This window comes from Chaetodon auriga, chromosome 10 (assembly GCF_051107435.1).
Source record: "Chaetodon auriga isolate fChaAug3 chromosome 10, fChaAug3.hap1, whole genome shotgun sequence".
Lineage (NCBI taxonomy): Eukaryota > Metazoa > Chordata > Actinopteri > Chaetodontiformes > Chaetodontidae > Chaetodon > Chaetodon auriga.
In genome coordinates this window covers 18,975,820-19,001,720 of record NC_135083.1, presented here as the reverse complement: position 1 = coordinate 19,001,720, position 25,901 = coordinate 18,975,820, and the positions used below count along the sequence as shown (strand labels likewise).

The 25,901-nt window shown below is 43.2% G+C and overlaps 2 protein-coding genes across 2 annotated transcripts; both read left to right on the top strand.

Moving 5' to 3' along the window:
• The first annotated feature begins 270 nt into the window (after positions 1-270).
• tmem115 (transmembrane protein 115) lies at positions 271-8,909 on the top strand. The gene is made up of 3 exons (XM_076741400.1): positions 271-1,714; positions 3,356-3,720; positions 5,283-8,909. The coding sequence occupies exons 1-3, from the start codon at positions 1,223-1,225 to the stop codon at positions 5,596-5,598; spliced, it is 1,173 nt and encodes a 390-aa protein (XP_076597515.1). The 5' UTR covers positions 271-1,222; the 3' UTR covers positions 5,599-8,909.
• A 2,181-nt stretch (positions 8,910-11,090) lies between these two features.
• On the top strand, positions 11,091-24,122 carry rhoab (ras homolog gene family, member Ab). Its single transcript, XM_076740242.1, has 5 exons — positions 11,091-11,205; positions 17,623-17,780; positions 19,475-19,595; positions 20,740-20,870; positions 21,138-24,122. The coding sequence occupies exons 2-5, from the start codon at positions 17,625-17,627 to the stop codon at positions 21,309-21,311; spliced, it is 582 nt and encodes a 193-aa protein (XP_076596357.1). The 5' UTR covers positions 11,091-11,205; positions 17,623-17,624; the 3' UTR covers positions 21,312-24,122.
• The last annotated feature ends 1,779 nt before the right edge of the window (positions 24,123-25,901 follow it).

The following is a 25,901-nucleotide window of genomic DNA, read 5'->3' as shown; positions in this document are numbered from 1 at the left end:
ACTTTAACTTTCCAGAAAATTGAAACACTCAGGTGAAGTGTAAACTCAGAGTAAATGTATTTATATGCTTCCCTCCACAGGCAGCTAGAAGACTCACCTATAAGGTCTAAATCCAAACGAAACCATCTACTAACTAGTCTTTAACGCAGCTAAACGTATCTTTTGTGGAGTAGTGGAGTGTTAATGTACTTAGATGCGTCATTTGTTGAGAACTCGGTTTCCCAGCATGCTCTGGTGGTAAAAAGTTACGTGACTGGACGTTTTTTCACCGATTGTTGATGACGGTGGCAGACAGCGCAGGTCAGTAGCTGAGTGGTGTTACTGGGAGGAGGAGTGCCAGCCAACATAACATAATTTCCTCCGGCGACCTGCTCTCAAAAGACGGAAGAACAAAAAGATAAACGAGTGAAGCTAAGGTAGTATGAAAAATCTGTGAAGTATACTCGACTGGACGCTGGTTCTGAAGCGCCTCTAACATTGTTTTGAAGGCCTGTTGCTAGCTACGGGAAATCCTCGGGCTAGCCCGGTAGACACCGGGCCGAGAGAGCGGAGAGGACCAGGACGGGAGCTCCGTGGGCTAGTTTGAACGACCAGGTTCTACAGACGCTAGATGTCCTGTCTTGTAATTAAACTAACCTCTCCTGCTTATCCTTGGCGGATATAAAGCAGCGTAACTCAAAACGCATTCAGTCTGACAGCTAGCTAACATTAGCTCTCCTATGTTGACAAGCTAGCTCAGCCGAGATCCCCTGAAGAAGTTGGCACTTAGGTGCATTTGTTTCAGTTTAGATTTGCATATTTGGCCTCTACCACCTGTCTGCTAGCTGCTGGTGGTTTGTAAGCGTGTTGTACTTTTGTCTACGCTGACTGAAGTCCGCCAGCTAGGCAGTTAGATCAGAAGGTCTCCCAGCTAAGGTTATCACACCTCAGGCTTATCTGCTGCAGCCCAAAGTTTGTTAGCTTGTTTCAACAAAAAGAGTAGACCTTACTGAGTTGATTACCAACGTTGTCTTTAACCAACTGAAAGACAATATCCCGAATGAAGGCTCACAGAGAAGTGTGGATTTTGATGCTGTCAGGACGTACAGGTGTCACCTGTTCTGCTTGGCATTATTAATCTGACACCGACATCCAACATCTGCTGCAACAGAGGCGACTGATCTGCTGATCTGCTCTCTTGAGCTGATTGGCTCAAGAAGGATCCTTGTCAGAACAGACCAAAATGAATCGTTACCTGCCGGTGGCACGACAGCACTTCTTGGCTGCTCTTGCCAGCACCAGTGTGGTGGTGAAAAGCATAAGTGCTGTGGTGGTTCTCCTCTATCTCTTGTCATGGGCCGTGGACACTCCATATGCGCTGGGGGTGACCCCGGGCTACCTCTTTCCACCCAACTTCTGGGTGTGGACCCTGGTGACCCATGGGGTGGTGGAGCAGCACGTGTGGGGTGTGGCAGCCAATGTGGGGACAGTTATGGCCTGCGGGCGCCTGCTGGAGCCTCTGTGGGGTGCTCTGGAGCTCCTGATCTTTTTTGCAGTGGTCAATGTGTCTGCAGGCCTCCTGGCAGGCCTCTCCTACCTCCTCACCTATGTTGCCACCTTTGACCTGGACTTCTTGTTTGCTGTGCGCATCCACGGAGCAGCGGGGTTCCTCGGAGGTGTCCTGGTGGCACTGAAGCAGACCATGGGAGACACTACAGTACTCCGAGTGCCACAGGTGAGGCTAACAAATAATGAAAATCATTTCTGCTCTGCATTGGTGGCCTGTTGTTAAGGGATATTCTACTCTTTTGAGCCTTTAAAAAATACCAGACCAGTGAGGAGTGTGACAGCATGATTGAATTGAAAATGGGGCACAACAAGAATGTAAACAGCTGTGGAAACCTAACCACTTGTCCTTAAGATGTGCACATAAACAAGCCTGTGTCAGATTATGGCCAGCGCACATCAAGGATGGCCCCAGCCATTTTCACAAAATACCATAAATCACACTTTGTTTTGTTTTTAGTTAAAATTAACATAGAATTTCACGATGGATAAAAGGGACAAGAAGATTTCCCAATGTGCCAGATATTCTGCCTTGAGGTGCACACTGCATGTACATAAATCAAGAAACCATTGTGTCTGTGTCTGTGAAATTTACACTACTGTTCAGAAGTTTGGAATCACCTGTTATGTCGTTGTTTTTCTTCTTTCCTGCAATAATGGCTATTTAACATGAATAAAAACAGTATAATTCATTCATTCAGGCATAGTATTTACCTTTAGAAATAGTTTTGGCTGCAAAAGAAGAATAATTAAATGATAAACATTGCCATTTACTTCATGTCCCCCACAGTGTTGTGTCACAGAGGAGAGTACCATTTCCCCCCAAATACCCTTATCTTTTGATTTTGTTATCCATTTCAGAAAAGCATAACTGACCCCAGATCATAAAAGAAGAAAAGAGAAATACAACTATCAGAGTTAACCTTTGGCTTAACAACTCTATAAACTACAGCCTAAAGGAAGACAACTGAGATGAATCACACTTTTAACAGGCAGGAGAACAACAATGACATATGTATATGTATTGCAGGGCTTTTTTATTGTAAAGTGTCACTTTTCTATACAAAACTTTTCTTTGGATCTTTTTTTATTGTGATTTACTTGTTGAAAAGAAGAAGAAGCACTTCCTCCATATGTATGTTTTTTTTAATGGTGGTGTAGTGTGGTAAGGAATGTTAATCATTTTGTGGACGCTCACATATCCGGCAGTCAAATACAGCGATCAGACTATTGCGTAAAAGCTCTGTAAGGCAGTGGTGAACAGACCGGTGGTTGAGCTGTTGAGTGTTTGCTCTACTTGGCCTGTGTTCTCTGGTTTAGACATGTGACTGTCTTCCAAATTTGGACTGAGGTGTGATCTGTTAATTTACATTTTAAGATGAAGTCTGATGCTCCTCTGCAGAGCAGCTTACACTGAGCGTGCAGATGAGGCTTTAGTTTTTTGCTGAAGGGCCCATTAGCTACACATTCCTAATATGTTTCTATTTACTACCAGACCACTTGGCTGTAGTCACCATTATTTGGTCTTTTTCTGCTTGTTATGAATTTGTTTAAATCTGGGTTACTTCACTGTAATCTCCCTCACAGATCAGGAAATTTACTCCTATCAAATCTCTGGTACATTTTGACTGTGGCTCCTGCCAGCCTGGCTTGTAACCAGCTATTGTTCAGTGTTCCAATTCCTGAATCTGGCTGACTTGAGCGATTAGTGGGAACTGGCAGCCACGGTGGTCTGTAGACAAAACGGTAGCTATCCCCTTGTCTGATTTTGTTCACATGAACTAAAATCTGTCTCCCCCTGCCATCTCAGGTGAGACTCAAGGCAGCACCGGCTTTGGTCCTCCTCCTCTTGGCCTTACTGCGCCTGTCTGGGCTACTCGACAGCTCTGCCCCGCTGGCTGCATACAGCTACGGCGCCCTGTCCGGCTGGGTCTACCTTCGCTTTTACCAGAGGCACAGCCGGGGCCGCGGGGACATGTCGGACCACTTTGCCTTTGCTAGTTTCTTCCCTGAAGCGCTGCAGCCGGCCGTGGGGCTGCTGGCGGGGCTGGTCCACTCCGCTCTGGTGAAGATGAAGGTGTGCAGAAAGATGGTGAAGAGATACGACGTGGGGGCGCCCTCCTCCATCACGATCAGCCTGCCAGGGACGGACCCACAAGACGCAGAGAGGAGGAGGTGAGTCGGAGCGAAGAAGAATGAGATTAAAAGTTGACATGGGCATACATACGTGCATGTACGCTGATCCCAAGTAAAGGTTAGTCTGATGTATTGGTCAGTCCAGAATGCAGGCGGGTTTTAGACGAGTGAAACAGAATACAAACACACACCCATATAATCAAATAGGTGCTCGACTCAGAGAGGAGGAACAGAAACTGTGTTGTTTTTAGTTTATTTACTCTGGGAAGTTCGCTGAGCCTCTGTGCCCTTTTTCAGACGTACTCTTCAGGCAGCTCGTACAGGCTCATGCCTTATCTCTACAATACACACTCACATTCACTCACACCTGCTCACAAGGTGTCAGATTATTTCTCCTCCTGTTGTGTTGTCTAGCAGACACACTTCCAAGCTGTCGTACAGGTTCAGTTTCATGTAGATGTCGCTGCCTGTGCTCCTGTGATTGGGTAATTTAGCTTTTCTGTATTTTGTTTTGGTCAATATCTACACATGGTGCTCTCCAGTAGCCTAATGGTTAAGTCACATACCATGTAAGGGCAACCTACTCAGTTTGACTGTGCAGGACCTTTGTCATTTATATATAAGGATGTTCTTAGCTTTGAGTGAGCACACACACACAGCTGCATATGTTCAGTAACTTGAAGCTTCTCTGCTGGAAAAAGACTGTTACATCAAACAAGTAATATTACATTTTTATCCAGTAACTGGTTGAGCTACATTATTTCCCAGTCTGCATCACTTCTCATGTTTTCAGCAGTGTTTTCTTTCCTCCAGTATGACACGCATTAAGTATGGCTGTCGTGTGAATGTAAATGCTTGATTCTGATTAACTGGTGACTGAGAAGTCTGCTGAATGGGAAATTATCGTTATGGTGATGGTTTAAGAAGTAATTGGTACTTCTCCAGGATAAGTGGGGAGATTTAATCAATAAATGATGATCAGAAAATGAGCCCATTCATTTGATAAATTGCCTCTTCTTCTTCTTGATTGCCAGCATTAAAGGACAGCATCAGTGGAGAGTGTTTTATTTCCTTGGATTCTTTTACCACCAGCTAACGAGGTGGATACCTTTGTTGTGAACTGACACATTAACCAGTATGTTCGTATTATATGGGACTCTTAACAAGGCCAGGATTAGAATTTCCCTGTTTTTCTCTTTGAGGATAAATCTATGACCTCAGGATAAACAGGATAAACTTTTAATTGCAAGACACAATACAGACCATTGACATCAAAATCAGGAAATATGCAGATATCTTTCAACTGGCACAACGTCATCCGTAGTATAATCTATTGTGCCCATCATCTGGTCCAGGTGCCCTTGACCAAGGCGCTTTTGCTGACCCTGCTCTGCATGTGTAGGGACTTTGTTTGTATAACAGATGAGGGATTACTTAGTTGTCTCCTGTTTTTATTGTTTTACAGGGCATGTTTCATACATCAACTGAAGCATTAGATTACATCACGTGGGAGCACAAAAACCAAAGTCAGTCAGACCTGTGTTTTAGCACGACCGTACTTCCCTCTGTGATTAAAGCGTCTCTTTCCCTCTTCCTTGCAGACAACTGGCCCTCAAGGCTCTGAACGAGCGTCTAAAGCGCGTGGAGGACCAGTCGGCCTGGCCCAGCATGGACGACGAGGAAGACGATGACGACGACGAGGTCAGAACCGACACGCAGCCGCTTCTCCCGGGTGCCCGCGACCCTTCCTCCTCCTCCTCCTCCACGCCGAGACCAGCAGGGGGACCCGTCGGCGCTTCCCTCTCCTCCACCTCCTCATCCTCATTGTCACAGAGCAGCGGAGCGCCATCCACAGGCGGAGCGCCACACCCAGAGTCCAGCATCATCAGCTTTGAGGATGCGCCCTCTAGATCGTAACAAATAGAACACACGTGTACAGATATGCACGCTCTGTTCGGTGTCACTGGCGGGTATACTAGTGTAGTCAGCGTCCCTGACTAGTATACAGATATATTCAGTGACCGTGATTAGGCACACACTCGATATCACACACACCAAAACACACACGACATCTTTGACCAGTTCATACACACAGCCGTGCGCTCACAAACACTCGATGTCATCGTGAAGCCCAAAGGGGTGGTAACTGTACAGTGCTTTCAGTTCAGACGTGTTGGTTGTAAATGCTCAGTGTAGTTGGGAAAACTGGACACTTAATACCCCCCCTCCTGCATACGACTGAAAGTCAACCAGAAATTCTGTCTTGTCCGGACTTAATCCCAACTTGCAGAGCTCTGTCCACTGCTTCATGTCTCTTTCTCTTGCTTTCTAAATAAATAACAGAATGGGTGTACAATATTCTTTTTGTGAATCTTTTCCGGAGCAGCCACAGTTGTTCTGATTGCCTGCGACGAGAAAGCCGCCAGTGACAGAGACTCTCGTTGAATTTTTGTTTCTTGCTGATGGGGCGACTGTACGCACACCGGTTTGATAAGCGCCGCTTATCGCTAGCTGCAAAGGACATTAGCTTTTGATGCGCTGGTTCGGAAGACGTAACCAGATGTGTGACGGAGGAAGTAGGAAAAGCTCCAACTGCTGGACCAGAGGAAAGAAGCTGCTGCAGGCCCGTCCTGCTAATGAACTATGATACAGTACTTCAAGATATGAAGAGGTGCCAGGTGAAAAGAATTTTCCGGACCAGGTTCATTTTCCGTCTGGTGTCTCAGTAACAACAGGCAGAAAAATGGACCATGTACCCACTGTTTTTTTTTTGTTTTTTTTTGTTTTTTTTAACCCCCCCCCCCCCCCCCCCATTTGTTGTTCAGTGGAGAACAATTCTGTATTTCTTTTTTTTTCTGGGTCTGTTCATTGCGAAGTGAAGTCAAATCCTACACTTTGTCTCTGCACTAACAAGACATGCTAATGGTGTTCACTCACAGATCTGTGGATGATGATTATGATTCTTCTTGTTTTACGAGTTATGACTTGATTATATATTTTTTAGGTTAAACTGCTCCTGGAGCATCATCCTGTACCCGTTTACACTTCCATCTTCTAGGATCTGAAAGCATACAACAATCTGCAGTAGCTGTTCACTTCTCTGTGTGTACGTGATGCAGAGAAGCTTTCACTGTCTGTCATGTTTGCATTAGTCATTTAGCACCGTTACAAATGCAATGAAGTGACCAAGTGCAGGAGAAGGGTAGAGAATAGGCACAGGTGTTTTTAGGATATTTAAAATTTTAATGGTTCATGGGGATAAGTAACAGACAGAGGAGGCCTGCATTGATCAATAGTCAGCCTGGTCAGGGTTTCCCAGCCACATCCTTTCATTTCTAACATCACAGCGCTAAGCATGGCCCAGTGAGGAATCATTTTCAACAGATGGGCAGCTAAATTGTTTCATATAAAACGCTTTGTAAATTCTATGCAGACCTAAAGGTCAGAGATTCATTCATTTTGTTGACCGTCATCGCTGCAGATGTCACAGTCTGTTACGGCAATGACAAAATCATTGAATTTTCCAATTTCCCACCTGTCCTTATGGATTAAAGTCAGTCGCAGCGAATGTATTATTTCTGACGGTGCGATCGCGGATGTGACAGTGGAATAAATGATTTTTAAACCTGTGAACGTGTGATCACAAGGTTGAAAACGTTTCCACATTCAAAATAGTCAAAGGGAATCACACAATTCTGCCGCACATGTTTAACAAGGAGGATTAAGTTCAGCAGGTGATGTCCATGACATCCCTCATCCTGCCCTCTTCCTGGGAAAACTGGCCCATTAGATGAAGTTGCAGATGCTTCCTGCTCTGACAGATGTAGCCAGTGCTTTTGTTTCACAGACTATGTCGGAAACTAAAAAAGCTGATTGATTGATTGATGGTCATTGCAAATGAAATGAAATCTGGAAACGACACAAAATGTTTGGATTAAGGACAGAAATGCACTGTGATGTTTTAATTGAAATATGAAGTGGTTCTGTTTTTCATATGGAGTAATCTGACGTTTGCTTGGTGAAGAATAATCTTGCAGTGGCCTTGCTGATGAATTTTGTTTGTCACCAACTGAGTCTGAATCCTGGACGTTAAATAGATTTCAGACCAAATGAAATGCAACAGAAGAGCAGCAGCTTATTTTGACCTGTTTCGCCTCTCTGTTATTAACCAGGAGGACTAAATCTCCTGTGTTGCTCAGAAGTAGTGGCCTGTGATTTTTCTGTTTGATTGTGGGGTTGGATATGTTCCACATCTGAGCACCCAGCAAAGTATATTCATATTTATCAGCAACCTTATTTAAAGGCTGTCAAGGTCATTCAGAGGTTTTATTCACGTGTGGAAAATGGTGCAAAGAAAGGTCAAAATTCTTTAAGTCTGACTCAGTATCCGGCGTAGTTTTGAGAAAGAACATGACAGGATTTGCTTTTTGACTAATGCAGAAATGGTGCTGTGTGACTGGGCTCTAGCCGTCTTTCATGTCACCAGTGTAGGAACGTGTGCTCCAGAGAAGACATTGACCCGACCTGATACATGGAAGAAAAGCTCACATTAGCAGTCTGATGTTCAAGCTTGTATTGGTTTTAGATTTCCAAGCCATGCTATGTTTTCATCTGACAGTGTGTTCCAGATTAACGTTATGAAGTGTGGCGACGTCGGATTGAATATGCAGACTTTGATCGTGGAAGTCTGAGCAATGAAACGGTCGCTTTTCAGCCGATGGAAGCGTGTGGCGTATGGGAAGTGATAAGCCATATTAGAGTGATGAGTTTCTGTGTTCTGTCCTGTGTTTCTCCTTGTTCCTTCTGCTCATTTCACTGTGCTCTTATTTTGGGGAGGCGATGTTTACTTTGGATGAGTGGGGTCATTCTTTAATTCAGTATGAATGAGTGTGGTGTTAACATGAATGAATGGACGCAGGAAGGAGAGACTTTCATACTAGATCTGAGTCAAATCCGGCTTCACAGTGGTGACGGTTGAGCTGCACTTCAATATCTGAAATCTCAAACTGCATTTCACCTTTAAAAGCATTCAAGTTGCAATGGTGGAAAAGTGTCCAGACAAACCTGGTGAAGTTGTGTAGTTTCATCGAGGTGTAGGGGTGTTGTAGTTGGCAGTCTGAGGTTTCAGATAGAGCCTGGGCGGTCCTACTTTCAGCTAAACCTCCACCCTTCCTCCGTGTACCTTTTTTTTCCTGTATTCCTGTTTGTTCCGCTTTTAACATCCTGTAAGAGAAGAAAAGACTGCAGTCACATACTGTCTTTATGAAAAATGCCAATTTACAGCTGGTGTTGACAAAGTAGAAAAGCCACAGGCGAGGAGAATGACGAGTGCTCAAATGCCATCAATGCAGTGTGGCTTCATACACGGTTCAGAAGTGTTTTTTTTGTTTTTTTTTTTCCTGTACACCAGTAACTTGTCATTAATGAAGACATGCCACAGGCAGGCAGACCATTAGCTTCAGCAGGTGTTTCCTCAGTTTTACCTAAACGATTTGGATTTTCCCTGGTTGTCAAAGCGGCCGATGGAGAGGACAGATCAGCCAGATTTATCTGCATCTAGCTGGTGATCGTGTCCCACTCAGATGTCCAGATCCTCTGTTTTATGAGTTACCAATATTTAGAGAGATGATGGGCTTTTAATGTAACCAGGAGATAAAAAGTCTGTGACAATTTGAAATAAATTGTCTAAATTTGCAAGTACAAACTGATTACTCACAATTATTGGAGTGTTTCATATGTTGCTAAAACAAATGTATAGAAATATAAAAAATAAAAAAAAAGAAATTGAAATTCTTAACTTTTAGTCACTTTGGCAGGCAACAAATTACCTATAAATCTAATTGTTTGGTAAAATAGTGACACCAGCCTCCATGACCTGTGGATGAAAGCTATTTTCCTGCCCTAAAACTCTCACAGCAATGTTTTTTTGTTGGTTTTTTGACAGTTTTCACTACTTTCATTGTCCTTCTCAGTCCACTTTTGCACCAACAGATCTTGTTGTTACTAATGACAGTATATTTCCCTCTCTACTGTGGCTGTTAAACAGACTTTTCTGTTTTAGTTTTCAGATATATTTCTTTATCTCAATATGAAATAAAAGATGATTGTATGAAACGATAAGAAGTGTGTCAGTCTTTGTTGTATTGCTGGTGTGATATTTGCTGCTGTGCTGTGGATGTAAGGGCTCATCGGTTTGACCTGTATCATCCCACAACAACCCAGGCCTGAATATTCATGAAACTAACATGTTATTTGAAACAAACATTTTTTGTAAAGTGGATAGTTGGCACAAATTTGATAAAACCAGGTAAACTGACACTACACACATTTTCCTGGTATTTCCAGGTGTGATTTCCTGATATGACGAGAGTGAACCCTTGTAACATGCACTGTTATACTTTCTGACATATAGAATGTTTCACAGTATTATAGTATGAGACAAAACAATGAAGAGGGTCAGAGTACAAGAATATCCTACTTAAGTCCAGTCTGAGAAAAACTATAAAAGACCACCAGTTCCTCTGCAATTCATTCACTCTGTCAAAAGTGGTGACCAGTGTCGATTAACAGACATAAATAAAGTGAAATATAATCCTGATTGGACCATAACAGCAGAACTGTTGCTTGCTTTTTTCTTCCTAATTCAGAAAGTTTCACAATACTGGATCAAACAGTGGCGGCAGAAGTGGTATTACTGATTAAAGACTGTACTGTACTCAATTACATAGTAGTTCTGTCAACAAAACATGACTCGCCCTCAAATTCTGTGACTTTGTGCAGTTACCTGAAGTAACCGCCAGGTGGAGCAGTGCGCACACGCTTCTGCTTGGACAGTTCCCTCCTGGCCCTCAGGCACTCACAATGGAAGTTACAGCTTCGGTGCTGGTAAAGATGTAATTGTCAATTAGCTCGGAGTAGGAGAATAATACAGCTGACTCAAAGCTATCTATATTACAGCACAGTTGATTTTATACTGGACCAGTACAGTTCAAATTAAATACCAGTCATTATTTCCTTTAGCTGGAAGCTCAGTACTTCAGACACGAGGTAATACTGAACACTGACTCATTTTCGACTCACTTTGTACTTTGAGAAACACTCGTTTCGATTGCCTGTAATTATAAAGGCATTGCAAGTCTTTCTCTTGGGAGATTGGAAATAACATCATGCACCTCTAAATGTAACATCCGTTAGCCCTCTGACAGTTATGAGTGTCACGTCTGAAAACAGACAGTGTTTATAACTCGACCTAATTGCACTAGCGTTATAGATTTCCATACTGTTCGCGAGCCTATAACTCCGAGTGTCCGTGCACCGCGTGCCCGCGCAGGTGTGGCTCTCAGGCTCGTGCCCGCCACCCCTCCCCCCAGCTACAAACTACAAACCCTAGCGGCGCGCTCCCGCGAAGTAATTCATTGTATCAGATTGAGACGGGAGGAAGCAGCAAGCGACTCGATTGGTCGGCGAAGCTACTCTGCGCCGGGAAACACTGAAAAATCCGACTGCTAGCCACAGAAACTGCAGGTAAACTACTTTCTGGAATACCTGACCATTATTAATGGCTACTACTCTCGTATTGTTGAGTTTTAAAGCGGTCGGGGCTATTTTAAAAGTTGTCCGGAGCTTTGAGAGGCCGTCGTTCGTTAGCTAACGGTACCTAGCTTTTCCCCTAACCGACCTCAATTTCAGCGGCGCTTCCGCCGTTGCTACACAGTTGTGCTGAGGAGAAAACTGAGCTGTAATCTGGGTGTAGGAACTCTTGTGAGCTATCATATTGATCGGCCTCTATCCAGTGCTGCTGGTAAACTGCGAAAACTTAAATGGTGCTCATAAACTGAATCGTATAGACTGGCCTAGATTGACGATTCAGCCAAACAATGAGGCTTTTTTTCCTGACTTGCCGAGGCGGCTTCACAGCGGCTCAGCTTCGCTTCTTGAAAGGCTCTTAGTGGTGAATGTAAGATGTTAATTTTTCGCTAACCTGTTAACACCGCAAGGATCAGAGAAACCATTGATGCACTTTATTCCAACAGTAAAACCGTATTTTCTCATGTGGGCTTGTTTTAAAACATGTCAGCTTCACCCGGGCACACATTCTCTACTTGTCGTTATGTGATTTCAAGTTTCACGCCTTTTCAAAAACGAGGTTTTTGTTGTGTACTGTGTAATATTCACCTATGAGAAGTCATATGTATGATGTGTGTGGGTCTCGCTTGGTGTTTAGTTTGGATTGGGGCCACCCACCCATTCTTCCACTGCGGACACACTAGCCATCTGTTGCCTCTGTGATGACGCCATCTTTCTGTTGACCCACCCTGTGGCTAGCTGCTTTAAAAACAATGTTTGACTAAACACTGAGAGCTTTCACAGGCAACACACAACTTTTTCTGTGTGCTGGCGATGGTGGCCAGTAGACCGCAAAAAAGCATGAGGGGAAAAAAACAACAACCGCAAAAAAAAAAAAAAAAAAAAAAAAAAACTTGCGATGACAGTGTAAAATATCTGACCATCTAGTACTGGATGATACTGTCAAAATGATGTATTATGTTTTTATTAACCGCGGCTGTTGATGGTGTGACAACAGTAAACTGCACAGGTGTACACCCTGAGAAATATTCAAAAATGATTTTGTTTAAGTGTATAAGGAAGGGTAACACATTTTTCAAGATATGCATGATGAGTTAAACCTAGACGATATTTAATTTGTAGAACAGTGTCACGATAGGATCCAAGTCTGGATCAAAGTTTTGCTCTTCTTGCCGTTGTAGAAAACCCCCTGTAATAGCGTTTAATCCATCGTTGCTCCTTTTGCAGCACCTGCAACAGGCAGGTTTTACACACTGACACCCTGGAAGGTGTTTACTAAAACCATATCCTCTCCTCCACTGTAATGGAGGAAGATTAGGGTGATTGACTGACAACCAATTCATTAAAGGACCAGCTGGTCAATTTGGCCAAAACAGGTCTACTAATTGTCACAAGCTTCTTCTCACTACACGTACTCTGTATGTTCGTCACTTAGATAACAAAGACAAGCTTAAGACTTTGTCTGGCTGCTGGTAAATTGCAGGTGCAGGTGTTTCGACTGAAAGGTCTGAAGGCTGCTTCAATTAGCAACACCATCAGTTTTTTAAATTGAAGTTTCTGTCATACACGCATGTTATAGCTGCCGTCTTCAGCGTGTAGGTTAGACAGATTGTTGCAATAAGCCAGCAGCCGTGAGTGCACAGATCACCAACCAGTGTCCACGAGGGAGATATTTTCCACCGTGTATCTTTTTTTTTTCATAATGCGTGTGCTGCACAAGATGGTAAAAAATAATTATTTTCTGTACCTTTCCCAATGATGGATTAATTCAGAATTTCGTCGCCCACAGAAATGCATGTCAGGTGTCAGGGGAGAAACACCTGCCAAGTTCCTGTCAGAAACTGAAATATTCATCAGCCGGCAGTCAAGTCAGCCATCATTAAGACGGGGCTAATTCTCCACGCTCAAGACTGCGTGGGGTATTTCCTTTTAGCTGTAACTGTCGCCTGTGTGGGGTTTTCTAAAGGACAGGCTGATGAATCATCGAGCACACAGTAACCATTTCAGTAACACATTTATGGCTGTGTCAAACAAGGAAACAATGCAGCACCAATAGTTTCACTTAACACTTTACTGGTCAATGAAGACCCCTCAGATGGTTTTGTGTTTGATGGAAACTGGTTGGGTGGACAAATAAGTGGGTTTGACTGGCTGGCCTGCTGAGTTTGAAGGGATGACCATTTACAGGATACTACTAAAAGTGGAGAGTAGATCAAACATTGTCTTTGTTAAAATAAACGTGTAGCTCATTCATTTAAGTCGCAAAAGAGAGTTGTAGAAGCTGTGTGTGTGTGTGTGTGTGTGTGTGTGTGTGTGTGTGTGTGTTAAAGCGTTGATAAATTTGACAGAAAGTCTTACTCCTGCTGCCAGCTGTCATCCTTCTATTTTTGATGACAGTATTTATCACAGGGGTGTCCCCTGCTCTGTCTGTATCTATCCTTTGTTAGTTTGATCCTGTCGGGGTTATCCCTGTCTCTTGTTGTTTGTCTCTTAATTTCTTCTCATGGTCTCCTGGCTAAAATGCAGGTGGCTTACACATCAAGCCTTTCTTTCCTTGGTGTATGTGAACATTTTAAACCCATGCATCAAAATGTGACAGTGTGAACATCAGCCATAATGTGCCTGTGATTCAAAGGCAGTAGTTGATGGTACATCATTTCCATCACTTCACACATACACCACTTCAAATGCTTGTGTCTGTTAAATTTTTGTGCTAGCTGGTCTGGCAGATATGACTAGCAAAAGCAGCCCAAGATGACGACGTGTGTGGTTTGGTTTGTGGTAACATCACATTCTGTTTGTTAGTGCCATTTAGATAAAGCTCAAAATGTACCAGTTTCGGTGAGCTTTCGTTGGAAAATATTTGCGTTTTAGAAGAGGAGTAGTTAGGTTTCAAAATGGTCACGGTCACTCAGATCTCATATTCCCATGTGTCAAAAACCAACTGAATACATTTTCATCCATTTTTTTGCATTGTGTCCTATGCAGCCATTGTTTAGAAATGGCAGGCTCTCCCTGGCCTCTAACAAACCAGAAGCTCGCCAGTGTGAGCATCACTAAACCAGTAATTTGCATTTTCTGCTCATATTGGACAGGTAAAAAGGAAATCAGTTTTTTCCCTGCCTGGGGACCATACACAATTTTATCAAGTTTCAACAGGACTTGTCTGAAAGCCCATATAAAGCAATAAGACAAAAGAAAGCATTTAAGTTATGTGTAGCATTTGTGGCATGAAAGCAATAGTATACATTTTCTACAAGGCTGTCATCATTATACACATTAAAAAATATAGGTTATGCCTGCTCATAGGTGCTCTTGGTTTCCCTGATTTTCTGATCATTTTTTTTTTTAAGTCATTAACATAGGCTCTAATACTGCTGATCATGTTGAAGAAGGTACCTGTCGACACTGTGTGCCCATTGTTAATGTAATTGTTTTGTGGTTTTGTCATATATCACTTTTCTTTGGAATTGAATCAATAAATTTTCCTGCGTGTTACTACATATTTCCCTGGAAGTTAAGTGGTTGTAGTCTGTTTGCTACTCAAACAATGAATCAGCCAGAGTTGATCCTGGCTCAATTAGTTCAGTCCAAAATTATGGACCTACTGCCTGTTGACCATTTTGTTGATCATTATTTTTAGACCATAGCATTTTCATGGCAGTATGCGTTTCCGCTGTTGTCTGTTACCCCGCTCTTTTGAAATGCGTTCAGGGCTCAGACACAACAGACCACTGCTAATGGAGATTTTCCTGTTGTGTCCTTTTTTTTTCCACATATTGTTTCTCCTATGTGTTGTGTTTTGTCTTGATCGTCCCTGTTGAGTATTTTCCTGCATCTTTTTTTGGAATAAATAAGGCTTACATGCTAGCTCGGGAATTTATAGTTTGATGCTGACATTGATGCCTAGATTTGTATTATTATCTGCTTCAAGACTCCTGTTGGCAGTTAAGCAGCTCTAAAGGAACAATTGGTGCCTTTAGTAACTTGCTTATAGGCGACTAGGCATTATTGTTGAAAGGAGGGCACATTGTCATTTACCCATTTCAGCTGCTGGTCAACTGTTTCAAACATTGACCATACATCTACCTCTAGGCTACAACTGCCCCCATTTTTGTCTTTTCCCTTTTCCTCAAATCATGGAGGGAATGGTCTAATCTTTTTTGACACAGCTGTCCTACTTAGAGTATCCATCTACCATTTATAGGATGCTTGCAGCACCTCACAGTGCTTTGGTGCATTTCAGGGTCAGAAAGTAATGAGACTTGGGGCAGAAAAAGGCTTTGAAACTGAAAGTCGATTTTATTAGGGAGCAATAACAGAGAAGAACCGTACTTTTGTCTGTATTTTAATCAACTCATTGAGTTGTCACACTTTGAATATGGATATAGATAGTGTGCCCAGTGGGTAAGAGCAAGCAGACAAATTGCTGTATGGACACAAGAATAAAACAGCAACAAACACAACAAGATCTAAGATGGACTGTTATTTTATGTAAGGCCCATACAAGACTGAAAACAAATTTTATCCAGTTTGTAAAGTGTAATTACGATAATCCCCCCCACACACACCACCACCACCTCTAACCAGGGCTGTGGTAGCACCATGTTACAGCCCCAGAAATACTGCAGATGAAAACTGCAGCTCAGCTGATGGATTCGGAAAGAACAGGTGATGTGTCAGGGAGCTTGCTCTCCACCACACCTCCAGCTGACTCACTGTGATGGAGATAGCAGCGTAGAAAAATGTGATTGACACTGCACAGTGCCGCACCTTCTCGGATCAAGGAGGAAATGACTCGTTAGGGCTCTGATTTATGACCGCCTCTATGTGAGGGCCTGCTGTCCTTGTGCAGTTAGTAAGTACGCAGTACATGTACTGTGTTAGTGTGAAAGTTGTGTCTCTGCGGCCCTGCCACCATGACAAATGAGGTGCGTTTGATGTGCACTTGGTGAATAAAGTGATTGTGCCCCTGTTTCCACGCCCAGCAACTGAAGCACAGTTCCTGTTCATGTATGAAGGGAAATTGCTGTTTTCCTGTTTTATGTTTTGGTTACACTCTTGTTGTTGGTAAAATGTGACCATAATTGTGCTTGTTTTCAATGCTTTATGCACTGATGAGAATTCAGTAATTACAACACTTGTGGGTCCAATTCAGTAGAATATCCACAACATTTACGCCAGGTTCCTGTGTTTGTTCCTTTTTGTAAAATGTCATTACCCTGTGTGGAGTGATCCAGGCTCCTCTCAGCCAGTGACACAAGACTACGTGACACTCATTTGCCCCAACTTCCCCTAACTCAGTTGGGCAAGCTTCTTCTTCCACAGCAACACTGACACGTCTGTTGGGCCCTTTTCTGTCATGAATTACTGGAACCTTGACTAAATTTTACTTCCTTGTGTAGCTCACACCTTGTTGCGCTGTGCCGTAACGACATCTTTATGTTGACAGCTGTGTGTTGTGTAAGGGCGGTACAGGAATTTGCAGTGTAGGGCCATGCACAGAAATTTGTGGGCCACTGGCATAATCTTAACATGGCACCCTCTCCCCAAAGTACTCTACTCATTTCTTATCCTGATGTTGACAAATTTAATCATCATAAATCAGAACCAGGCATTTGTTCATTTTTATAATGATGTTACAGGCTAGTTTCTGTGTTAGGTTTTGATGAATTTCACATACAGTCTGGGTTGGAGGTGGTATCTTGTGTCAAATTTGCGATATGTGTCACTCCCATCCCTCAGTCTTGAATTTAATATGCAGCCATCCCGCAGGATGTTTGTGTGATTTCAGGTTTCCATTCACATATATTGTCCTCTGCCTTTTTGGCTAATAAGCCCCCAAATATGAAGTGGTTCCTGCCCTGTTCAGGCTACTTGTGCAATTATTAAATAAGCCTCAAGGTTTGTGCTACTTCCTTATTTCAAGGAAAAGACATTAATCGCAAATATGAAGACCATTACATGTCTGTCTCAGATTTTTTTTCATATTCCATTAATCATCTCACAGTCCCCTGAGAGACTCTGAACCTTTGGTTGAGAACTGCTTTTTTCCACCTATGTGGTTGAATGTGTCAAGTATAGTGTTGCATGGTGCGCCTGCACTATGCAGCATCACTCAACACATACTCTTGCTTTCATGCCAGAAATGTCACACATTATTTTCATATGTCCTTTTGCCTTAATGCTTAAAAAGGAAAGACAAATTTTATATGTACACATAGTTTGTGTGTCTCCACCAACCATCACGTCAAGTATGGGTGGCTTTGCATAGTCAAATACTTTGCTGCATCAGCTGCACTTCTGATTTTCTTTGATCGTAAACTCTACCTCCTCCTCCGCGTTTTCCTGCAGGGATGGCAGCCATCCGTAAGAAGCTGGTGATAGTGGGGGATGGAGCTTGTGGGAAGACCTGCCTTCTGATTGTCTTCAGCAAGGACCAGTTCCCTGAGGTCTACGTCCCCACCGTGTTCGAGAACTACGTTGCCGACATTGAGGTGGATAGCAAACAGGTGAGGCAGTTACAGTGATTTGGTGTCACTACTATCCGTCTGTCCCATTTCATGTCATATCAGAGCAGTGCCTCCAGGTAGATGGATTGATCCAAACCTGAGTCACATTTAAAACTGTTTTGCTTGGTGAACAAATGCCATTTAATGACTCTTAGCTGTTTTAAACGAATAAACAAAAATCCACAGATTTTGCACCTTTTTCTGACACCCCTGACTCATGTTCTTGGGTTTCTTCCTTGTCACAGCATATCCATGTCTCTTTTAGTCTCAGCAGTGGTTCTTGTTCTGGTATCAGGGCTGATTTTGTTCCCTGGGTGCTTAATCATGCTCAGCGCTAAAATTTTACCTTCAAGGCCAAGTGAGCAAGTGTTGATAAAACTGTCCTGTTCCATTTTCACGTCTTCCCTCGCATTGCAGCAGTCATCTGCTAAGTTTGATCTGTTTCTACAGATTTGTCTGAGCTTAGTCACAGCCTGGCTGGTTTCTATGTTTTCTTTTAGGTGTGTGCGAGTAGTCAGTTGCTGTGCTAACTCACTCTGACCAAGAGTCTGGTTATCGGTTTGATTTTCTAACAATGCTTACACATCCTATGTGAATACAGAAGGACACTGATGCTTGTGTTTAATATCCACTATAAATCAGACATTAGAAGGATATATTCTCTTCTGCAGTCAGACTCCTCATGACTTCCAGGTTCAGGATGTACTGTATGTGTGCCCCTCTGGATAACTGCAGCACCCAGCCCAACTCATCAGTCATAAACCCTCACAACCTCATTCTGGGTTAATTGGATTCTGAGATGTTGAGTCTTTATTGGTTTGTTTGATTTCTGTGCTGCAGAGAAGGACTCAGGCTACTTCTTGTCAAGTGCCATGCTTTTCTAAATGTCTTGATCTGGTTTCCTTTCCCTATTTAGCTTTGCAGTCTGCTCAGAGAGGTTTTTTTGTGTCACTGGCACATTTTGCACAGGGCTTAAGTGCAGTGTGCTAGAGTATTTATTAGAGGTGAACATGTTGCTAATTTAATACTAGAAAGAAGGTCACACCTGTTTCACCAGCAGTCAAATATGGGCATGTAAAGCATATTGACATTGTCAGCAGGCAATGCAATTGTTCACCTCTGCACTGATGCGCCTCTGTTTATTTGGTGAGTCTGTCTCATGATGACAGCTCTATGTATGAATGAAATAAACCTGTTGATTTCCCTGGTCAAAAGCTGCCAAGGTCAACTTAAAACACAAAACTCTCACTTTAACCATACCTTCATTCAAACTATATTTAAATGTGAAAAATGAAAAGAAAATGATATATCTAAACTACAAAATATCTGCCACTTTAAGGCTGCCAAAACCTTAAATGTTTTATCAGCATTGGAGATACTCCACCTAAAATGTCTTATGTTCAATTCTTTCCACCTTTTATACTCATTATTTTCCTATTATGATGCACTAATTTTTCTGAGGAATTACGAAATAAATCTGTCCTTTTTATGGTTCCTGGTCAGGATGAGCTCTACTGCTGTCCTCGTTTATTATCTCATTTATTTGCTGGCTTTAACGTGAAAGTTGTGTTGATCAGAACTGACACGGTGTACTAACTTCTCTCCCCCCTGTTTTTTTTTTCCCCTTCTTCTCTTTCTCGTTTCCCCCACGTTCCTGTGTCCTTCTCCCTACCCACAATGCATCTGTGCGTCAGGTGGAGTTGGCTCTCTGGGATACTGCAGGTCAGGAGGACTATGACAGGCTCAGACCACTCTCCTACCCAGACACTGATGTCATCCTCATGTGCTTCTCCATAGACAGTCCTGACAGCTTGGGTGAGTGCACACGCACACACGGACGGACAGACAGACACCTAGACATATCCAGGCATGACGTAAACCACATCTCTGCCGCACTCCCTCATGTTTCTATTCTCATAAGAAGTTATTTCTGGGGTCTGTAGGTTGTGTGCTTGGCCTGTTGTTGCTCTTAATGCCGCTTGCAGAGGAACTGCTGACATTTGCACATTACACACACCAAGACACACTGAGACAAATCATTCGTCATGCAGTGGCATGCGGCCACGCTGTTAAACAACAAGCCATGCCTTTACTGTCTGATTATTAACAGCACTTCTCTGATCATGTGGAAATGGCTTTGCATAAAATCCGGTGATAAAAGCTGCATGTAATTAAAGTGCCAAACGTAAATTAAACAGGATTCAATGAGAGGTAGTCACAGGTGTAATAAATCAAAGCCTTATTGTACTAAAGCTTGTGAAAATTCTCTTACATGAACGTTCTTCAGACATTGCATTTCTGTTTAAACCCTGTTTTTGCTGACCAAGTTCTTTTACTTGATGCTCAGTTGAGATATGGAGGCTCGCCTTTGTGTTTTTCCTTGTCTTCAGAAGCAGATTTATCTTTGCAGTGACTCATATTTTACATTCAGTTACTTTTCAGATGTTAGTCTAATCAAAATGCCGGCATCCTCTGATTCACTCATTTAAAGATAAGGTTAATTGCTGTGCCATCACATAGCTTTTACGCAAAGGTTCCATTTTCAGTTTCTGTAGCAGGAAGGAAGAGTACCAGCATTTCTTCTCACTTGGTGGGATTAGCATTCCCCCCCCTTTTTTTCTTTAAGTGAGACATAGGCAGAGGGGCACAAAAAGATAAACCTTTCCACTATCACAAGGCAAGAATGAGCTCAGTGCAGTGCACGTCGCCTTGGAAAATATGCAAATACTGTCACTTTTTCCTTCATTCAGCCGTGGTGGCCTTCCGTTGCTGCAAAAGTTTAAATATAGTAAAGGTTCACCACCTCTGTTATAACGAGCCCTGCGCTTAGTTTTAGTCTGACGAGCAAAATTACATGACATGGCATGTTACAGACATGCACACAAAATAAGATAAAGATTCCTGTCCAGTGATTATTGATTGACCATTCTTTCCTTCTCTTGTTCTTTGTCTTTCACAGAAAACATTCCAGAGAAGTGGACCCCAGAGGTCAAACACTTCTGTCCCAACGTCCCCATCATCCTGGTGGGAAACAAGAAAGACCTGCGCAACGATGAACACACACGCCGAGAGCTGGCCAAGATGAAACAGGTGCCTTCATTCTTCTGTTGCCTGCCTCAAACCACTATTTAGACATTTATTTTTTTGATAGAGATTTATCACTATTTCTTACTACTATTACAATTATTACTACAACAACATGCCAACCAACTCCAATAAACAAGAATGTTTGTGTGAGGTCTGTTTTATTACTGGATTTATTTCCACAATTTCATCTATCAGACAGTCTCCTGGACGTGTAAAGGGATCCTGTGAATGTGTTCTTTAACCAAATTGTTGGTTTTCTCCATCTAACAGGAGCCAGTGAAGTCGGAGGAAGGCCGGGAGATGGCTGGCCGGATTGCAGCTTTTGGTTACATGGAGTGCTCTGCTAAGACCAAGGACGGCGTGCGGGAGGTGTTCGAGATGGCCACCAGGGCGGCACTGCAGGCCCGCCGCGGCAAGAAGAGCAATAAATGTGTGCTGCTGTAAAAGGGCTGACATCTTTGGACAGTTTTCACCCTGGGCTACCATACCCAGGGCTAGGGCTCGGGAGGGACGGAGGGGTTACTGGATGGGAGAGGGAGGGAGGGGAAGAAAAGAGTGCAGTACATGACTACCGCTGTAAAATGGCTGTTTGTTGGACTGAATTTACCCAGGGACTTGGATTTGGGAAGCTTTGATGGAGAGGAATGGGTGGGTGGGAGGGTGGGTGGATGGATGGATGGGGGAGGAGGGAGCACAGAGAATGACTACCGCTGTAAACCATCGGGCTCCTCACCTGTGGGTTTACCATCGAGGTGGGAAATTTCCAGCAGCCATATTCGACAAGCCACTTACACTGATTAAGATCATTAGGAGGTCCTGGTCCTTTCCAAAAATCGAGCTAACTGCTAAAAGTGATGCATTTGCTGGTGAAATATGGGATATTCCACTGCGTTCAATGTGGACAGCAAAAAAATGTTCAGTTTCCTGCCTGGAAGACTTGACGGATGGATTGAGACAGACAGCACAGTAAATGAGTCCCACTGTAAACAGCACCAGTGGACCATTTGTCCCCAGGTGTTCACGCGTGCAATTAGGGCGAGGGTGTGGAGTTGGACAGGTGGAGGGATGGGAGAATGAAGCGCAGTGCGTGGGTGTGACCATGATGAGACTGTATACACCAAACAAGGGCAAAACTTGCAGTTCTCAAAGTTTTGCACATTCAGCTTATTGTAAAATGCTGTAATTACCTGTGCAGGTTATTTGAACAGCCCCCAAAGTAGACAGATCGCCAGTAAACTGTTAATCAAGTGCTCCTCCAAACAGTGCTTTAAGCAGGTTTGAGGTTGGTTAGCTTGTAGTTCAATTCAAGAATGAAAAAAGATGTTGTAAAAAGGCATTTGGAGAGGTTTGTCCTGAGGGAGTTGTTGCATTGACGGTGTCAAACAAGTGGTCACGTGGCGTCGGGCGCTCAGGGTCGTGCGCTGCGTGTTATCAGAGAGCCGTGGTGCTGCGTGCTCACGTGTCCAGCTCAGTGCCATTGAGTCCCTCACTGTGGCTAATCCTGTGCTTACAGACTCACAGTGACAAACAGACTGAGCTCTTCTCTTCTTCAGATGATCTGTTACAGCCACCTAATCGTGAACGCTCTATTATTTGAAGATAAACTGCAGCTCGTGCACACTTGAGAACTAGCCTCTGTGCTGGTTTTAAAGGAAAAGTGCGTCATTTCTGAGCTGTGTTTCAGTGTGGCTCTCGTCACCACCAGTTGCTGCTTAAAGTATGTGGTATCTCACAGTAGCAGTGTTGTAGAGGCAGTGTGAAGTTTACTGACTTCCAGTGGAGCAGCAGTGTGACGGCCTCAGTCTCGGGGCTGGACATTAAAACTGACACACACGCTGGCGAACTGAGGTCGGTGATATCAGCTGTCACCTGGAGGTTCTGCTCTGGAAAACCTTTGGACTGAATCAGTGGAAGTGGCAGGTGAATTGTGGTCCCACTGGATGACACATGAGCTTCCTGTCCTGCGTAGTACAACCTGAGCGAACTCTGCTGTGGCTCAGCTCCCATCCCTTCCTGTTCCACACAGCTGACTGCTGGTGCTCATCTTCCCCTGGATTTAGACCAGGACAAAGAACAAGGAGAGGAGAGTATTGTGTTTACGTGCACACACCATTCATCTCCATATATGGGTTGAATGACTTTTTTTTTTTTTTTTTTTTTTGTGCGCGTGTGTGTAGGCAAGTATCAAGGTCAAATGTACAATAACCAGAACTAGTTCATGTTTGAGGAAAAAAAATAGGTGCCTGGGATATACCATGTTATCCACCATATCCTTAACATGTCCGCTTTTATCTGTGAACTGTTGGTACCTTCCATCTGCTTTAACAGTTTCACTTAAAAAGACAAACATGACACACGCGACATGACCTTTTTATCCAGAGTTCTGTGCATGGAAATGCCAGAATTGTCAGGTTGGGCAGATGGGTGGGTTTGGGGGTAAAACATGCTGGTAATGTGCATCACTAACCACGTGCTCTTTGTTGGAAGTGTTTCATTTTTTTAAAGGCCTTTCTGAAAATGGGTTGCCGGTTGTATTTGGGATTTCTCAGCCACCAGCCTTCCTGACTCTTCTGTGTGTTTTACTGCCAGATTCGGGCTCTCATGACAGTGTTGCACCCTCCTGTTCTTCTTCCTGGCCTATAGGGAGGAGCCTGTTCCAGAAACCTAGTCTTGTGTTGTTGTTTTTATACTTTATTTCCTGCTTAAACAAAAAAAAAAAAAGTCGAATATGTTGTCTATCAGTATTTAAAATAGGAGGTGGAAGACTAGGGGACTGCTTATGTGTCGTTGCTTTAGTTTATTCTTCTTAATGTACTTTACCTGAATTTTTTTCTGATGATTAACAATTGGTGGTAACGACCCGTCAATCATCCCTGCCAAATGCTGTTGTTAGGCAGTCAGGAGAAAGGCTGGCCTCTCGGCTGCCTGTCTAGAGCATCGCTAGGACCACATGTGCTGGCTCTGTTTGTTTGTTCTGAACACAAACTTGGCTGAAAAGACAAAAGGAAAAACAATTGTAAGTCTCCTTATTATGTACAAATCATTTTTATTTCTACTCTTTATTTTATTTTTTAAATCCTGATTTTCGGATGCTGTAACAGTGATGTAAACAAAGGAACAGGAAAACCAAGCTGTATGCAAAGTCTGTAAATATGAAATGTGGGTTTGTTCATACTAGACTATACACACGCACAGGACTGGAAACTGTATTTGTAAACTAGCTTTGGTTTGTGTAATAAATTACTTTCTATAACACCCAGCTCCTATTCATTGTGGTCTCAGGGGGGCAACGGGGAAGAGCTCTTAAGTTCAATCAATACACATGAAGTATGAATGGAGTGATGTGGCGAGTGGTGAACTTGCTTTATTTGTGTCTCCAGGCTGAGCATGACTCACCACACATCATCTGGCAAATGATCCGAGATGTGAAGAATCATTTAGAAACAGCCGAGAGGAAGAAAAAGGAATTTTAGATGCACATCAGACTTACAATTCCCTCCCTAACTGTGTCTGTCATTAAGAAGAGCATAAGTTACTGCACACGTTCACATGACGGCTGATAACAATCACAGTCCTGCTCTTGACCTGCTCACTGGAAGTCTGAACACATCTCGTGTGTGAGTGAGGATTTACCTTTTGAGGCCCACAGCAGGTGTACACCATGGACAGAGTTTCAGAAACTGGAGATTTAGCTTAGAAATGTGAACTATCACTCCGGCTCTTGCATTTTAATTAGTTTTCTTCCCACACCTCAATTCCAAACTTTCAACCCACTTCATCCTCAGTGTTTGCTGTGTTTTAAACGCGTCCTGTTGAACACCATGAAGGAATCGGTACAGCTACTTGTCAAAGGATATATAAAGCATATAGTTGTGGGTTTTAAATTTCTGGTGCAGAGTCACAGATCATTGCAACAGTCAACTCCCACAGCAGCCCGTTTCGAATGGATGAGAATCCCACTCAGAGCCTCATCTGATCATAAACCAGGGCCAGCAAACACAATGACATGCCTGAATGTCATCCAAAACGTCAGCATCACTGACTTTAACAGCTGGTTTTAACATCAAAGCACCACATCAACAGGCTTCCCTTACAGGCACTGCCCCACGGTGTGACTGAGTGTGGAGCTGCCAGCCTTTTTCCTTTTTTTAAGTGAGGAAGGTCTCTATTGGTTGTGTGTTTTCATTTGAATCTGTTTGTATTGAGCTCTACAAAGACATACACTGAAACTCAAAATCATGTCCGACGCGAACACTCTGAACAAAGCGGCACATTATCACTTTAAACAATGAATACACAATGAAATGGCCAGAAAATGTAGACCTAACTATCGAAAATTAAAAGTGTTTTACTCAAAGGCGCATCAACAGTCGTCTTTAAAGTGATGCATTAGCATGTGTTTGCCCAGCTAATGCAGCCTCGCCACAGATCCATGGAAATTCAATGTGCCGTCCTGTAATTGCAGCTTCCGTAGTCTCGCTTTAAAGGAAGAGAGATCACTTCTCATTCACGTCACTTCGACTGGCACAGGTGATGTTGTATTAAAACCCAAGCACAACACTGGTCATTAGGAAAATTGCTGGTTGAAGAGCAGAAAGCGACACCCCGGCACTCAGATGAGCCAGCAGCCTCACTCTGAGGCCTGTGCTGCAGGCACAACTGAGTGTGTGGGATGCTGAGGTGAGGCAGTTTCAGCCTGTGTGGGATGATGCTGGATGTTGTGAAGTATACTGAGCAGCTGCGAGCGCGCAAGGACAGTGTGGAGCTGCTCTGCAACCAGCAATAAAAGACAGTAGTTGTGTAAGGCAGTGCGGAGGAGTGGAAATCCAGGAATAAAATGGATAAATGTGTGAGCAGGATGGTGCTCACAAGCAGCATGCATTTACCTTTTCATTTAGAAACACACTTCTTTAGTCTTCAGCACAGAGCACATCGAATGATTTCTCATCAGAATGTTACATGAGGTGCATTTCTACAACTGATGGTGGCAAAAACCTCTCCAAACTCTGGTTTGAGCCACTTGAATTGTAACAC

Coding starts and splice junctions, on each gene's coding strand:
- rhoab (XM_076740242.1), top strand. CDS start 17,625: ATGGCAGCCATCCGTAAGAAGCTGGTGATAGTGGGGGATGGAGCTTGT. Junction 17,781..19,474: donor TTGAGGTGGATAGCAAACAG/GTGAGGCAGTTA, acceptor TCTGTGCGTCAG/GTGGAGTTGGCTCTCTGGGA. Junction 20,871..21,137: donor AGCTGGCCAAGATGAAACAG/GTGCCTTCATTC, acceptor TCCATCTAACAG/GAGCCAGTGAAGTCGGAGGA.
- tmem115 (XM_076741400.1), top strand. CDS start 1,223: ATGAATCGTTACCTGCCGGTGGCACGACAGCACTTCTTGGCTGCTCTT. Junction 1,715..3,355: donor CAGTACTCCGAGTGCCACAG/GTGAGGCTAACA, acceptor CTGCCATCTCAG/GTGAGACTCAAGGCAGCACC. Junction 3,721..5,282: donor CAAGACGCAGAGAGGAGGAG/GTGAGTCGGAGC, acceptor TCTTCCTTGCAG/ACAACTGGCCCTCAAGGCTC.